The sequence below is a fragment of the Brachyhypopomus gauderio genome, chromosome 10 (assembly GCF_052324685.1).
Source record: "Brachyhypopomus gauderio isolate BG-103 chromosome 10, BGAUD_0.2, whole genome shotgun sequence".
NCBI classification, from domain to species: Eukaryota; Metazoa; Chordata; class Actinopteri; order Gymnotiformes; family Hypopomidae; genus Brachyhypopomus; species Brachyhypopomus gauderio.
This window is the reverse complement of record NC_135220.1, coordinates 19421439-19438331: the sequence shown is the minus strand read 5'-3', so window position 1 is coordinate 19438331 and position 16893 is coordinate 19421439. Positions and strand designations below refer to the sequence as shown.

At 40.5% G+C, this 16893-nt stretch overlaps 2 protein-coding genes across 2 annotated transcripts; one reads left to right on the top strand and one right to left on the bottom strand.

Moving 5' to 3' along the window:
• The first annotated feature begins 8172 nt into the window (after window positions 1-8172).
• LOC143526182 (uncharacterized) lies at window positions 8173-11894 on the top strand. The gene is made up of 5 exons (XM_077020829.1): window positions 8173-8277; window positions 8677-8999; window positions 9227-9401; window positions 9476-9667; window positions 10937-11894. The coding sequence occupies exons 1-4, from the start codon at window positions 8173-8175 to the stop codon at window positions 9500-9502; spliced, it is 630 nt and encodes a 209-aa protein (XP_076876944.1). The 3' UTR covers window positions 9503-9667; window positions 10937-11894.
• tpbgl (trophoblast glycoprotein like) lies at window positions 11559-13505 on the bottom strand. The gene has a single exon (XM_077018335.1). It carries the CDS (start codon window positions 13275-13277, stop codon window positions 12228-12230), a length of 1050 nt encoding a protein of 349 aa, XP_076874450.1. The 5' UTR covers window positions 13278-13505; the 3' UTR covers window positions 11559-12227.
• Between the last annotated feature and the right edge of the window lie 3388 nt (window positions 13506-16893).

Sequence of the window (16893 nt, the reverse complement as noted above, 5' to 3'; positions counted from 1 at the left end):
TCATGCATGATTCATCACTTTTTGAAAATGGAGGGTGTTATTTCTAGATTTCAGAGTATACATGGTAATTAGATGGGGACGCTTTAATTAGTGTAGTACTGTTCACATCTCAAGGGTGCAAAGTCTAATAATGCTACAGAAGCTAGAACGTAAACAAAACGGTGCTCCCATGTCAGCGTGAGCTAATTCATCTTAGCCATTTCTCCTCTGCAGTTGTTATACACACAAAAAACTTCAAAGGGGGAGACAAACAACTTTGTGAGCTCCCCTGATAATAACATAAGCGTGGGGTTAATTAACCAGTGAGTTGAGTCTAATTGGTTTTAGAAGACTCCATGAAGACTGCAGTCCTCCTAGAGGTCTTTTACTCCACAAAAACAGTATAAGCACATCTTAATAAGCCCTAACTAGAAGAGGGAAAACAAATCTGGTTACTAATTTACAACAACAACATATAAGCCAGCATTCAGAGAATGAGGGGAGTGGTAATAGACATATTGAGTGAAGGATAAATGAGGACTCTGAGGCATTGAAATCTGCTTTAGCAAACACAAAGTTGCATACAACTTTGAAAATAATAATAAGAAACACACACACACACACACACACACACACACACACACACACACACACACACACACACACACACTCACGCCCCATATATAAAAATATCATATAAAATTTACATAGTCATAATGAAACCTTCAATAAAAATGAACTTCTTAACAGTTATCAAGTATTATTATTTTGTGGTAATTTATTAGCGATGTGTTGTCAATACAGAATGAAATAAGAATGATTTGAATGATCTTGCTGGCTAAGACTTGAGTGTATTTTGACAGGTGAAAGGCATTTCTTCAGTGCAACAAATAATATGCAATACACCGCTTGCTCGATGGCGTACTGTTTTGAGTCCAATGGCACAAAAGACTGTGAACACAAAAGAGCCTCTGCTCGGCCGTGGTGGGAGAAATGAGCCCATTTTCATGGATTTGGCCTTTAACTCGTTGCTTTCTTTCTGTTTTGCTTGAGTTGGCATAAATGTACCCTGCCCTGTATTAAAAAGTCAATGACTTACATGAAGTCATTTAAATTTAGTTCTGTCACCGGGGGGCAGTGGGCACTGAGTCAAGGACTTCATTCTACTTCTACCCAGAGTGGAAGGGTATCTGAGGAAGGAACTGACACACACACACACACACACACACACACACACACACACACACACACACACACAATATTACAATGGACAAAAAAATTTCAAATGTGTTTGAATAACAATGTTGTGAACCCAGTCTATCCACATCTTGTCACACTTCCAACACAACAGAGTGATGGAGAAGTACAAAAGTGAAGCAGGAAGCCTCATTTTCTGATTATAATGAGTGATTCTAAAGGTAGCATCTTTCTGTGGATGGATAGGGCACACTGCACAAAGTCTGCACAAACATCACATCAGAATGCATACATTCACACTGTGGATAAAAAATAAAAAACAAAAGTGGTTTCATACTTGTTTAAAATCAGTCCAGTGGAAAATAAAAGCTATCACGTTCAAATGGAACTCAAGACTCAATGGCAAATTATGGAAATACATTCAAATGTTTAAAAAAAAAGCACTTTATAAGAATGAGCAAGCACCAACATTTCCAGAAGATGTTGCTGTATCATGAAAACCTGCTCAGGTAAGACCGATTAGCCAGAGTACTGCAAGTTCAGCATATTCAGAAGAGACCTTGTGTCTGTGGCTTCTCTGCTGCCTGATTGACCTTGCCGTTAAAATCAAATACCACAACGCCTGAAGCCCATTAATTAAAGGCAGGCAAATGAAGCAGGAAGGGACTGCGGATTTATAGGGCATCATCTTGCCCTCTCTCTTAGTCACAGCAATGATGAGATTAACCCCAGCTTGCCTATAATTATGTCTCCAATTCGTCTTCAGTTCTGTCAGTGGTCTTTTATTAGCAGCAAATTGTCTCCAGCCACCATCAGTAACAAGGAGAAATAACCACTCACCGGGGGTTATTTAAAAATCAGAGGGAACTGAGGAAGGGGGACTCTTAGTCTAGCAAAAAGCTTAATCTGTGTTCAGGAAGCTGGCCAATGAAGCCTTGGGAACTATGAAGTAACAGGTGATACTGTGCTTTACATGCAACTTTTAAAGCATTCAGCACAATACCACCAACTTCTAAAGCTTTCAGCACAATACCACCAACTACTAAAGCCTTCAGCATAATGGCACCAACTACTAAAGCCTTCACTACAATACCAACAAGTTTCAGTGTTTACTAATCTTAGCCTGACTAGAGTTTCACACCTGTCAGTGTATTGTGAACTGTGAGATGAAATTTCAGAACCACAGATACGCTACACAGATTAGATGCAGAAGATGGAAAAAAAAGATGCAGAAACATTTTTGCTTTTGAAGTGTTATCTTAACCTTATGTTAACCTAGAGCCAATGTGTTGTGACTGCAGTGATAAGGGCAGTGATCAGTGTCGTACTACTTGACAACAAACAAATAAGAGGATCCAGACAAGGACACACAGAGTCACTGATGCGAAGAACTACAGAACAGCCCTTTGTGCTAATAGCTCTCCCTTGTGGTTAAATGTAAGCTCGACAAAAATGAATGAGTGTCCTGGAACCACAACAAAATCTGAAACCCATCAAAAATGTAAAGGCATAACAGCAAAAACAGAAACACATTAACTCAAAACCACAAGGGGCGGTCCTTACAGAGCACTTTCCTGATTGGCAACAGCATGTGGCATGAGAGCGATGGAAATCAGAGACCCAATCAGCAGCTGCTGTGATTCCTCCATTTTACAGATCCTTGTTACTGTCACACGGGTTTTATGGGCTGAGTACAAGTCAAGCCTCACAGTCAGTGGGTGGATCTCCTAGCGCTGCTCACTGCGCACTCCATGCTGCTGTGTGTCCTCCTCTCTCCTACCTCCTCCAGGCAGTGACCCGGAAATCAATCACACCCCACCCACTTCAAGGAAGTATCCATTCTCTGAATGTCCTTGGAGGAACTGAGGAGAGAAGAGGCTTCAGAGCGAGGAAACACACGTGCTGCGTGAAAGGCGTTTTTGTCCCGGTACGTGACGTGTGCCTGCAGTATGAAGACTCATACTGGAGACATTTTGATGTCAAAATGAAACTCAATCAAAGCCAAACACCACCTTCTGTTAAGGGTCTGCTCCATCACTGTATCCTTATCCAGCTTTCAGTGTCATCCCTGGCTGGGGGAAAATATCGTCTAGTCCAACCCTGGACTCACTGTGTCCACACGCCTCTCCTACTGCATGCTAAAGAGGTTGTGGTTAGTTCTCACACACTCTGCAACACCAAGATGGAACAAATTCCTCAATTAGATTGAGAAAGGAAGTGGAGGGGGGTGTAAATGGATATTATTATAAAACGGTGACATTACTGTGGTTGGTGAACAGTTCTGGCCCAGAGCAGCCCGGTGGAAACATTATCCAACATGACAACCGGCCCGAGCTGCTCCACTTCGTCCTTTACAGCTGCACTATGTGGTGTGTCCAGAAAGGTGATTTGTGCGTTTTTGTAGAGACCTAGCTTGGCATTGTAAAGGAAAACTCCTTGGAGACTAATTACAATGCACAGTGTCTGTTTGTCCAATTATACTTTAGCCCCAATGCTTGGTGTTTCTGTTGTTTTTTTTTTGCTATACTGAATCCAGATTCATCAGTGAAAATTAACACATGATACTGTACCACTGCATTGATACCCAGGACTCTCTGGTATGGAAAATACATGCACTGTGCCGTAAACACGGTTTACTTCACAACACATCTCTCTCATGGAACTACGTTCAAAAATCCGCAGAGCACAGACACTTGACCACTGAAACATGTGCATCAGCACAGAATACTCTGCACTACCATCCAACAAGATGTTCAGTGGAATGAGAATATTCATACAATAACAACAAAATGGCCGTCAGCACATTGTGCAACAGCTGAAGAGATGCAAATAGCTGCAGACGTTGTTGGTTCTGACCAGCAGGGTCAGTCACCACGTCAGTCGTCTCAACCTCATTCAGCTCTGCATGCCGGCCACAAGGTACGACAGAGAAAACCATCAGCTGTCAGCTCCGCTCTCTTACAGACACGTATTCTTTGAGAACAATTTACGGCTGACCCTCACCTCAGAGAGAAACCAAGGATAAGAGCTCTGATGTGCCACAGCAGTCCAACTGAGCCGTCTTGCTCATATGTAACTGGGATTGACATCATGCACTGATGACTTGGCCAATGCAGTTTAGCACCTTAGGAACAGGTAACACAGAACAGTAAATGTCACTTTTTATCCTGTTCCCCTTCGAGAGCAGTGACAGAGCAGTGCACATACACATCCTCCTGAATGTTTTTATCATTCTGCAGGTTTCAGGTAACAAACACATATTTGTAGCAGTTTTCTTCTCTGAAACTTCATCTAATTTGTGCAAAACTCTACACAAAATTACCAAAATCACTCTCACATGAAAAATCTCACACAACTCTTGCCACTGATGGGAGACATGCACATACTGATGTGAAACAGGCACACACTGCTCTGAAACATGCACAACCCCATTTGTTCCTTTTGTGTTCAGCAGTCTGCTGCAAATGGTTCCAAACAAGTCTTCAAGTGTACATGCATTTAGTCAGTCTAATACGCAAATACTAATCAATAAAGTTTTCTGCAAACATTCAGCAAAACATTTTACCTACACTTTGTTATTGTACACAACAAACAAACAAGCAAAACAAAATATTTTACAGAGGGGAAAATGAAAAAAAAAAACAGTTTAAAGGCTGCATCATGTGTCCTGTTGGAGTCTGATCACAGCACATCATCTACAGCATGAGCAATGTTCTCTCTGTTAAAACGGTGTCCTCATTCAAGTGTCATCCAGTGTGACATATCCACCCCGAGTATGCTCACTCGTCTCTCCACAAACACCTTCTCCGTTCTCTGCAGAAAGTGTATGTGCTCACGTTTCAACTCTGGTGAATGTATTGGGAGATACAAAAAAATATTTTGTTGATATTTGATGAACCAATTTTGTATCAGAGCAGCCTGATAGAAAGTTCTGAACTGCTCTGGCCGATGGTCATGAGGAATCATTGTGAATCAACGACAGGTTGTGTTAGAGTGTCAAGAAATGTGATGTGAGCAGTGTTGCATGGGTCAAGATTAGCCTGGTGATGTAAAGCCCCATTTGCCCAATGGCAGCACACATAGTACTGTTGCCTGATTGCTGTCCTGCATCACTGATTATCGTGCACTGCCGTTTAACCTCTTCCACTGCACTGTTAGCTCAGTTGAAGTCAATCTCATCAACACAGATGTATAGATGATGCAGACAAGACAAAAGAGAATCACAGAATACCACAGATAGGGCAGTCAGAATGGTACAATAAAGCACAATATAACAGTGCTAATGACAACAGTAGCAATGGTAGGAAATACTTACCTGAACATAAACATGCCATCAGAACTCCTCAAATGGCCCTCTGTCTGCTGCTTCAGGTTTATAAGATGAAGGACACTGACCCAGTTAAGGTTAGGTAAGGAGTAAGAACTTCAGGACCAAAGTGTCCTTTTCCCCATAGGGACAGCACAGATATGGGTGTCATTACGGGGGTGGGTTTGACCCTAACTTTTCCCCATAGGAAACAGCACAGAGATGGTAATTATCTCGATCCGCAGATTCTAGCCAACTATAGACCCATTTCTAATCTCCCATTTATCTCTAAAATTTTAGAAAAAGCAGTTTCCAATCAGTTAAACCACTATCTCCAATCAAATAGTATCCATGAAAAGTTCCAATCAGGATTTAGACCAAACCACAGCACTGAAACAGCTTTACTCAGGGTAGTGAATGATCTACTAATATCGGCCGATAATGGGCTCGTCTCGTTCCTTATACTGTTAGATCTTAGTGCAGCTTTTGATACTGTAGACCACAACATTTTGCTGGATAGACTAGAAAACACGGTAGGTATTAAAGGAGTCGCACTCTCCTGGTTTAGATCATATTTAACTGACCGCTTCCAATGTGTAAGTGTTAATAATAAAACCTCTAAATCTGTGCAGGTTAAATATGGTGTCCCACAAGGGACAGTCCTAGGACCACTTCTATTCACACTGTACATGTTACCCTTAGGCGAGATTATGCATAAGCATGACATCAGTTTCCATTCCTACGCAGACGACACTCAGCTATATTTATCGGCAAAACCCGATGATTTAGGCGCAAACAGTAAGATTGAGAAATGTGTAGAAGAGATAAAACATTGGATGGCGTGTAACTTTCTAGCACTAAATCCCGATAAAACAGAATTAATAATATTGGGTCTAGGGCTGCGAGAGACAAGATACATAATGTAGCATTGAATCTACATTCTTTTACTATAACCCCCAGCGCAGAGGTAAAGAACTTGGGCGTCACAATAGACCCAGATCTCTCGTTCGATACACATATTAATAATATAACTAGGGTAGCGTTCTTTCACTTGCGCAACATTGCCAAAATTAGAAACATATGTAAATATTAGTGATGCAGAAAAACTAATCCATGCATTCATATCCTCTCGTTTAGATTATTGCAACAGTCTCCTAGCTGGATGTTCTGGTAAATCGATAAACAAACTCCAGCTGGTTCAGAACGCAGCAGCACGAGTTTTAACAAAAACTAAAAAGTTTGATCACATTAGTCCCGTACTATCGTCATTACACTGGCTGCCAATTAGATTCCGTATTGACTATAAAATACTTTTATTAACATATAAAACGCTGCATGGCTTAGCTCCAGACTATCTTAGTGAACTTATTGAACAATATAACCCAGCGCGTTCACTTCGCTCACAGGACGCAGGGTTATTAACTGTTCCTAGGATAAAAAAGATCACAGCAGGTGGAAGAGCCTTTTCTTTTAAAGCTCCACAATTGTGGAATAATCTTCCTGCCTCTATTCGGGACTCAGACACAGTCTCAATGTTTAAAACTCGATTAAAGACTCATCTGTTTAGTTTGGCCTTTGATTAATCTGTTACATATTTACTACATCTCGTATCTTTTCTCCGAGGTTCACCTGGAGAGTAACATTGCAGTCGGAGCCTACAATACCAGCATCGCTGCTCCGACACGGAATGAAAGCCTGGCGTTCATCAACAGACATTTACAGTGACAATATCATAACCCAGAACTTTCATTTTTACCTTTACTTAGTCTGATTGTGTGATTTGTGTGTGACTTGTGTATTTGTCTGTATTTTGTGTAATTTGTGTGTTAACGGGCCGCCCAATGGAGGATGGGTTCCCTTTTGAGTCTTGGTTCTCCTGAGGTTTCTTCCTATTCCCCACCATCATAGGGAGTTTTTCCTCGCCACTGTCGCCTTTGGCTTGCTCATTAGGGTTCTGGACCCATAGTATTGTTAACCTTTTAAATCCTGTAAAGCGCTTTGTGACAACATGTGTTGTGAAAAGTGCTATACAAATAAACTTTGATTGATTGATTGATTGAATTACAAAAGTGGCTACTACTGCATCACTAGGGGCACTTGACCAGTCCTGTGGGGTCACATTGGTAATGGGGCCGGATTTGGTCTGGGGACATTTTGGTCATGTCCAAGGGAAATGCATTGGACTTGGTCCCTGGGACCCCCATGGGTCTCTGAGTGCCTCCATTGTGTCCCCTAGTTGCCAGCAGTCACGTGGCACTAAGTAGAGTTAGGAAGGTCCAAGGACCCTAGGACTTGGTGGGGAGCATGCCCTTGACCCCCTCGAGTTCGGTCCCAGGGCAGGGTGGATTGACTCTGTAAAATTTGGCACGGCTGCGTGCCACTGTTGGTGAAGGGGAACCCTCAATGTGGTATTTCGGTGTTCAAAAGCCCTCTAAGTGCCATAGGAGTTTCATAGACCTTCAAAATTTGGCGCAAACGTTTGAGCTAGGGGTCTGAAATTTGGTGTCCCATGGATTGAGAATCTATAATTTGGTGCTCCTATGTCAAGGTTTGGGCCCTCAGGGACCATGCTTGTTGGCTTTAGGGTTAGGCTTAGGTGTCAGGTTTCAAATGCTCGCCACGGCCAAACCTTTCAAGCTAGAGCTTCGCGATTCAAATATGTTAGCATTTGGTTAGCATCTTTGGCTAATATGGCTCCAAGATGTGTTCAGTGCCCTATCTGTGTGGTGAGCTATGCCAACCTTTCTCAGCATTCTCAGCAGAGTTTGGGTCACAAAATGGAGAATAAGGAGGAGGTAGCCTTAGTGTTACAGTTGGCTAGTGGAAGGTAGGTGCAACTTTGTGTGCATATGTAATGAATGTGTGTTATATATATATATATATATATATATATATATATATATATATATATATATATATATATATATATATATCATGCATATGTAATTAGTATACAATTTGCATAAATTTACAGAAACTTGCATATTTAATATATGTGAAATTAATGTTTTTTTCATCTTTTCAACAGGGTTAAGGGGGGGTATTTGTCTGTGAGGTTTCGGGCTGCGCCTCCACCCATCTTTTTCGCATAATCAAAAGAAGTACAAGGATGTGTCTGTATGTATAAATATTTATTTGATGCTTTCTTTTTTCATATGTTAGGGTTATGCATGAATGCTTGTGTTCTTTGTTAGGCTGAATTGCTGGAAAAGTACACCAGGAAGGCGAAGGAGGTGTACGTTCTTCGCTCACTTGCGAGTCTCCGGGTCTCCAACCCCATTCTGCTGATGGTGTCCACTTTGGACCGTTCATTTCAGCCATTGTCTGAATGGAGGAAGAGGGACAAAGCTGGTTCTTCAATGGGTGCATTAAAAGAACCCCCTGTGCTGAACGACAAAGAGCAGGTCCAGGTGCCACAGGAAGAGCAGCCGAGCACATCGAAAGAAAGTTCCAGTGCTAGTCAGATTGGCGAATGTAGCAACCCTTCTTGCATCGAGATGGCAAGAAAGTTGAAGGGGTATGAGTCGTCTGAGGTCTGCAATCGGGATGATTGCAAGATTAAACACTTACGCTTCATTGAGTTGGAGGAAGTTTTTAAAACAAATAATTCTCCAACTCGCATGAAACATTCCCATTCTTCTCCCGTGGCTAAGGATATTATTGTTGCCTATGGTAGATCTTTTTGAGATTAGGGTTAGGGTTAGGTGAGATTCTTGTAGTAATTGTGTATTTTGACTTTCCTAGCGAACCTCCTCAAGGAGTACATGACGTTCTGTGTGGGAGTGAACGTGAAGGGCAGATGCCGGGAGAAGGCTGTGATGGCCCACAACCACATTCTGCGGTTCATTGCCTTCGTGGTAAAGGGACGGTCCCTGAAGGAAAATTTTGCTTTCCTCAAGGATCGCACCTCCATAACAAAGTAAGTATAACACTTGATTTCTTTGCATTTTTTTTGTGAATTGTGTAAGTATTTTTATGTTTGTATATTTGCAGATATGTGTCCCACCTCAAACGTGTTAATCACGCTTCAGAAGTTCTTCCAGTACCTCCAGAACCTCCCCAGGGGCTAGACACAGCAGTGTGGGAGTGATTTGAGATGGCTGGACCTGGAAGAGGATCAACGACATAAATTGCAATCTCGTCCTACACTAGCAGCGCATCCGCCATCAATTTAGCAATTTAGCAGTGAGTACCCTCATTTGCTTACCAATTAGCTAATACTGGAATATTAATGAGACAATTCCTGTAATATTAATGAGCTAATATCGGAACATTAGTGAGATCATTCCTGGAATATTAATGAGCTAATACCGGTATATTAATGAGGGTAAGGGTTAGGTGTTACTTTTAGGTGTTAGGGTTAGGTGTTAGGTGTTAGGGGTAGGGTTAGGGTTAACTCAAACCCTAGATCACCCAGGGTGGCTAGGATTTCATCCAAGATGCTTGGTCTTCTTCCATCTTCTTGTCCTTGTCCTCTCCTTATCCCCACATGCATTCCTCTACCTCAGTGAGAAATATTTATATCCATTGTTGTCCAAACCAAGAGGACTAACCTGTTGCTTGTTTATGGTCTCGGTCTGTACTGAATCATTGAAGAAGTTAGTTGTAAGTGTTATCATACTAAACAACTGGATGCAGGCCATTGGCCAATTTGAAGAGCAGTGTTTTCCAAACTAAACAAAGCGGATTCCAGTTATAGTAAGTGAATGTAATGTGTGCAGCTTTTTGCAAAATGTGTGTTTTGAAATTGCAAACTGATTGCTAAGCTGAAAATGTCCTTGCAGTTCAGCAGATCCCATTAACAGATTTGATACATGAGGCAATGTTTTCAGTGTGCCTCAATTATCAGGATCGTTTTCATGATCAGGACAAACTGTATTAGGCCGCACAGTTGTCCTGTTTCCTTCATAGTCATGTTGCTGACTAAAACATGATCTGTGACTGGTCCTCTGATTTCATCTGACTGCTCTAGTTCTGAATCTTCTTCTTCATCCTCCTCCTCCTCATCCACCATGGCTGACACACACTGCTCTTCCTCTTCCTCTTCCTGAACTGGAAGTCACAGTCCAGTTCACAAATGCCACTTTCATTTGACCAAGTTTTTGTCTCATATACTTCAACCCTAACTACTGATTGGACATGAGTGTCCACCTACAGTGCGTTAGCGATGAAATCGGTATGTGTGCTTAACCTTTGTGACCTTTTGTATTCAGAGTATTATATTCAGAGTTTTTGCAAAAAGGCAGAATCAGATCTATGTCTAATAATGTCAATATTTAAGGTTTTTGCTAAAAGAGTGATACATTTACTGAATATGTATTGACAGTTTTGTTCTGATAATGGGTTTTAGTGTTTTAGCAATTCAGAAAAACTAATCAGTGTGAGTTTGGAGTTATTGTATCATCTGTCTTCAACTGAGATGTGCATGCAAATTAATGTCTTATGTATTTTCAGGATCTCTGCTTTGATGTCTAAAACCCATTTTCCTGGGGTTGTGCAGCGGGTTCAGCAAGCCGCAGATGCGCCACGATGCTTTGCCACACCAGACATGACTCACTGTGGGAGTCCGTGTGTGCAGGCACAAAATAAGAACTATTCCTGCAGTGACTATGGGGATGGGGATGGTGAAAGCGTTTACAGCTAGCTTTATCAATCCCAAGGGATCGATAATGCATTTTTTCCAGTACCAGTACAACTATAACAGCTTCTGTTCTGAGGAGATTTCCTGCTACTGAGTAAAAATGTAGCAAATGCTATCAAATAATCAAATGTTTTGATTATGGGCCTAAATTGCATGGTGTAGCAAAAATGCATAGTTTTACACTTATTCTGTAAATGTGGAAGAATTTGGGCGGCTGTGTGTGATAAGCAGCAAAAACAGACTCAAAGTATATTTGCCGACTGCCTTTATCATTACTGCTGCGGTTATCCTGTACAGTCACAGCTCTTTCAGGATGCTATCTAGCCAATGATAAACGTGAAATCATTGTTTTTTTCTTAAGCTATGTTACACATGTAAGCAAACAAATTAACAAAGAAAAACAAAACAATAAAGTAAATCTGTGACTTGCGTAGATTAACCTCGTCATCTAGCTTCCTTACAGAATATCTGTGTAGCACGCTGAGGGAATTGTTATTGTTCCTTGTGCTAGCTATACACTCTGATGAATAAGCAATGCGAATGTAGTGTTCAATATGGACCCATTTTTTCTGTTTGACTTAATGATGTGTTTCTGCTTTGTTTTTGTGTTTCTAATGTTGCTGTTGTATTTTCACATTTGTTGTGATGGTTTAGATTTTGTTGTCATTTGACATTTACTGTTCTGTTTTTGGGTTTGCTGTTTGCACTTCCAGGCCACCGTCCTATTTGACTGGAATGTCAGACAGGTCAAAAACAAGTCACACAATCAGATCAGACATTTCCAAATAAGTATACACAGCATAATAAAAATAATTGTTTTATACCTTTAATATATTTGTATGTTAATTTTTGCAAAAATAAATAGTAGAAGAAACTGATGAGCCTACTTGTTAATTTATCTTTATTTGCTGTATGTTTTTGTTGAGAAATGTAAAACTTAATCTACATTCAGTGCATGTTTTATTTACACTGCATATTTGAACAAGTAATGGTAGCCTATCTACTATATTTTCAAATAGTCATGCATTAGTCAAGACTGCGAATTTGTGAGAGAGTATAAATCCAGATATTGTCGTGTTCGAGCATTGTATACCAACGTTTTGTCTAAACAGCTACGTTTTCCAATCTAGGGTCGGAGTCCTGCTCATATCTGTAATGATATACTTCCATCTGGTCACGGCACGCGTCTCTAATGTTATTCAGCCACCTTTTAATACCTCCTCTGTTCAAGTACAGGACCATTAGGAACACAACCCCAATCAAAGCCAACACAATACCAAGAAACACGTAAGACACCGTTTCTAATTCCGCGTTGATGCAATCGGTATCCTCCTTGAGAAGTTTTTCCACAGGTATTCCTCTCTTTGTTTTTGGTAGCGCACATAGTAGACGACTGGAATCTGCGCACTGAGAGTCATTTTTCAACCAATAATAAAATGCTTGCAGCTCACAGTTACACTTGAAAGGGTTCATTGACAAGTAAATTCGCACTTTTTTATGTTCATTAAAACTTGAAATGTTGTTTATTCCAATAGTCTCGATAGAATTGTTAGTTAGTACTAACGTGTTTAAGTTAAGGTTGTCAAACCGTGCAATAGGTATTGCCTTTAAACGATTTCCTGCCAAATCCAGTCTCTGAAGATTTTGCAGACATTCGTTGGACAGTGCTATGGTCAAATCCCTCACACCAGAACTCATTAGAGTGTTGTTTAGACAGAGAAAACGCAGGTCTTCCAAACCGCAAAAAGCCTCAGCTGATACGATCGTCAGTTTGTTGTGGCTCAAATCCAAGCGCTGAAGTCGCGAGAGTCCGCGAAACGCGTTTGCTTTGATTTCACGTATGTTGTTCCAAGATAACTGCAGTGTTTTAAGTTCCATATCTGTCCCGTTGACTAAAAACGAACTCTCTGGTAGAGCTGAGATGTTGATTCCCCTCAGAATTAACGTGTTGGTCCACTGTGGCACAACAAGCGGCAGCTCGATTTCTTGCGAATCCAAACAGGTAACATTAGTCGAATCCTCAAAGTAGGAGCACGGATAAGGACATGTTTCGGTGCTGACCGAACAAACCAACAAATACAATACTGCGTTACAATAAGTGCGAAATAAATTGCTTACATAAAGAATCCATGCGTATTTTCGTTCCATTGTCATAGTGGGTAAATAATACCGCTTCGAAACTGACGAGTCTCTTTTGTGTCTGTAGACTGTACCGAGCGGAAAGCTCAGCTCTCATTGATTTTATTATTTTTTAAAAAATGTATTCACTTTCTAATGAAAAATAGTTGCAAACATCGCGCAGATGAGTGCAGCGCGCGCAGCGTGACAGCGCTTTTGCACGGCGGGTTCATTCTGTAAGTCACTGACGGTCGCAAGTGGAAAAGCGATCAAATACTGTCCGGGAGGATCTCGGAGATGACCAAAACCTCGCCCACTCCTTCTATCTTGAGAGAGAGAGAGAGAGAGAGAGAGAGAGAGAGAGAGAGAGAGAGAGAGAGAGAGAGCGAGAGAGAGAGAGAGAGAGAGAGAGAGAATTTTAAATCTGCAGACATGCATCTGGAAAAGCTATTATTAATTCAACCACTAACTGAAGGTTATTTCTATTAAGTGTAAAAGCAATGCTTTAGTTAGCTCCTGTAGTTTTTAATTGCTCACACATACACGTATATAGGCTTCTATATGTGCTGCAAAATGACTAACACAAAGGCAGTAAGGTATTGCTGTAAAAAAGGTTTTAGAAGCAAAACAACTCTAGAACATCTCCTGAACCATTGTCATAGTTTCAGTGCCTGTAACGTCCATGCCATCTTGGCTTGAGCTCACTACCAAGTGTCACGCATCAATCCGTAAATAAAGCAGACTTCAACTGCATGACCACCCTTCATTTTGAGGATCATCCACATGTCCTTTTTTGGTCTCATCTTACCATTCACCTCAGCAGCTGTTCCAGTACAGGCACAGATGCTTATGTTTGTGCTTTCATTAAAGTAGCAGCTTTCTTCTGGTAAGCTGTTTAAAAAAGTTTGTTGATATACTGACTTTCAGCATTTGGTCACTTTATGACTTCAAGATTAAATAAGCATCAAAGTTTATATTTAATTGTCTTAGCTGTTCATTACTTTGCAGCCATGTCCTTGTTTTATTTGTATTATATTTTTAGAGACATTTTGAGAAATGGCATGATTTTGCGTAGAAGGATCTAGAAAGTCTTCAGGAGTATGTAAGTATTTATACAGAAGCTGGGACATACCTGTGACATCATACTCAGAACTTAGTCATGAGCAGTCACATCTGGGTCGGGCACAACAGCACACAGTCCCATTAATGACAAATGCTTTTTTAATGAATAAAATTAAAATTAAGCCACGTGGTTACAATAACTCTTCAACAACTAAAGGCCCATTTTCAATTATGCGCTAAGACTAATGACTATTGCCAGTATAACGTTTGTTGGACATTGCGTCAAATTTTTTTTCCTCGAACATCTAGTCATGACATCATAACGTATGCGTTTCCATTACTTTAGCATTTTTTTGCGCCAGGTGTCCTTCCTTCACGCAAAATGCACTTTGAACCTTCATGAATATACCAACATGTCGTTGGTTTAGGCTTAAGCCATAGCAATAGTAAGTTGACTGGCATTGTACATTCAAGTACATTAAAGGGCCATTTGCGTAATGTGTTCAATTGGTAACGTGTTCAGAGGAAAAGCTTGTGGTTATGGATAGACTATGGTATAAAGCATAACACAGTGATGTAACATAGTGATGTGCACTTTTGATTTGAACATTTAACAGTTGTAGTTAATTGTTTTTGACAGTGTCAAAAGCAATGTGCTATGTAATCAGATAATATTTTTGCACCAAAATTGAGTTTTTAAACCTTTTTATTTATTGAAATTGTCTATGTTAAAAGTACTACCAACTACTATACTAACCTGCTGTGCTCTCCAAAAATGACAACCACTAATTCAACCACTAATCAGGATGTAAAGAAAGTCTAGTTAGTGTTCTCAGTGTCCGTAGTGATTTTACATGCATTGAGAGATTAATTACAAATGAGAGGTCTGGCAAATTTCAGGATATCTTAAGAATTTGCCAAAAAAAAAAAAAAAAAAACATGCTGAGACCATGTCAGCTTTTTCATCTAAACAGAGCATCTGATATTTTCTTGACAGTGATAAGTGATAAGTATTTTATTAGTTTGTTTTGTCATTACAATAAGCTTTAAAAGTAATGAGGTATAAAAGTAAAAACAACTTGGCTTTTTCCCCTCACCTGTATTTTCCTCTCAATTTAGACTTAAAAAAACATCCATTTACAAAAAGAGCTAGCATTTCATTAAGGGTCAGGTTATATGCCACTGTGGCTGCAAAGTAGTGAGCAATCACTGGGTTAATCACCTGGGCTATTAATAGGAGTGGGTTGAAGACTATGGCGGTTTAACCTTGGTCAACAAAGCAATGATATACCAAGGTTACCTCAAGGCTACCCCAAAGTCATGCCAAGGTCACGGTAGACGTCAAAGGACCCGAAGAAATCCTCTGTGTTGTCCAGCGTTAGTTGGTGTGTTCTTTCTGCATGGGTTTCACGAGTTTCATGGATTACTCCTTGAAGGAGTTTGCATTCACACCACTGCAGCTCAAGAGATTCCGTTGGGTGTTTTTGCACACAAGAGGGAGCCTGGTCCACTGTGCAGGGCTGCAGATGGACTGTGGGCTTTGCTTACAAAGCTGCAGGTGGTACATTGTTCTGTGCAGCCCCGTACAGCCCTGTGAAGGTCTGAGAGAGTTACTTATCTGTGGGGAAGCAGCATGTCTTCCACAGTGGTAGCAGTCTACACTCTTCCAACTCCATCACTGGCAAGAACTAACTCTTAGAGTTAGTTGCTTGCTAATTCTGGCATGTTAAAACCACCTCAAGTGTGCTGGAGACTTGGACCTACAAACTAAAAGACGTTTTTGTGTTTAAGGTTTAAGGTAGGACCATCTCCTTTTACCAAAAAAGCACACTCTCAGAACTGTTTTATATACCTTCACAATACTATTAATTTAATGCCTTTACCATTAATTGTCATTACCATTTAACCATGTTCCAATTACCAAAGAACACTGAAAATGACAAATGACAGAATGACAGCTGATGGAGTGTTCCTCTCTCACCAGCGACCACATTAGCACATATTCTGTATAAAGACTATATTATTTCCCCAATGCTTCAATCTGCACACATTTCTGGCAAAGTCTGATGAATGAAGGCCACTGAGATTTATGAAGCTGTCCTTATACCAATGACAAAAGCAGGTAATAAATTAATGATTTTGTGTGAGAGGCCCGAATAGTTGTGTCTGCAGATTACTTAAATAAAGATATATTGTTGGTGCAACAATCATTAGTGTGTAGTGTATAGACATCTTCTCAACACAATCCCTTGTGGGGTAAAAGTAATAATAATAATTGCCTGTAAATGGTTACTGAATGATTTCTGGAGAAACATCTAAACGACTGCAGTTTTGTGCCTGGGTTCATTGTGGAGTCACTGAGACACTGGGTCACAGATGGCCAACGTGATTTAAAGCAACCATTGACAGGTTATGGATGATGCAGTTACTGAGGAAGTTATTTTGTACAAAGCTCCTCATGTCTGACATCAGCAATACAAGAGTTGTAAGAGAAGGATTGCAGATGGAGTATACATCAGTAGCGGATAGACATAACACAATTTGTCCAGTGTTCATGGTTCTATATTTTTGGTCTTGATTGTTTTGATGA

What these genes read in the sequence shown, in the direction of transcription:
- LOC143526182 (XM_077020829.1), top strand. Translation starts at nt 8,173, where the DNA reads ATGGCTCCAAGATGTGTTCAGTGCCCTATCTGTGTGGTGAGCTATGCC. An exon ending in AAATGGAGAATAAGGAGGAG is followed by an intron (nt 8,278 to 8,676) that starts GTAGCCTTAGTG and finishes GTTCTTTGTTAG; the next exon opens with GCTGAATTGCTGGAAAAGTA. An exon ending in ATGGCAAGAAAGTTGAAGGG is followed by an intron (nt 9,000 to 9,226) that starts GTATGAGTCGTC and finishes TGACTTTCCTAG; the next exon opens with CGAACCTCCTCAAGGAGTAC.
- tpbgl (XM_077018335.1), bottom strand. Translation starts at nt 13,277, where the DNA reads ATGACAATGGAACGAAAATACGCATGGATTCTTTATGTAAGCAATTTA.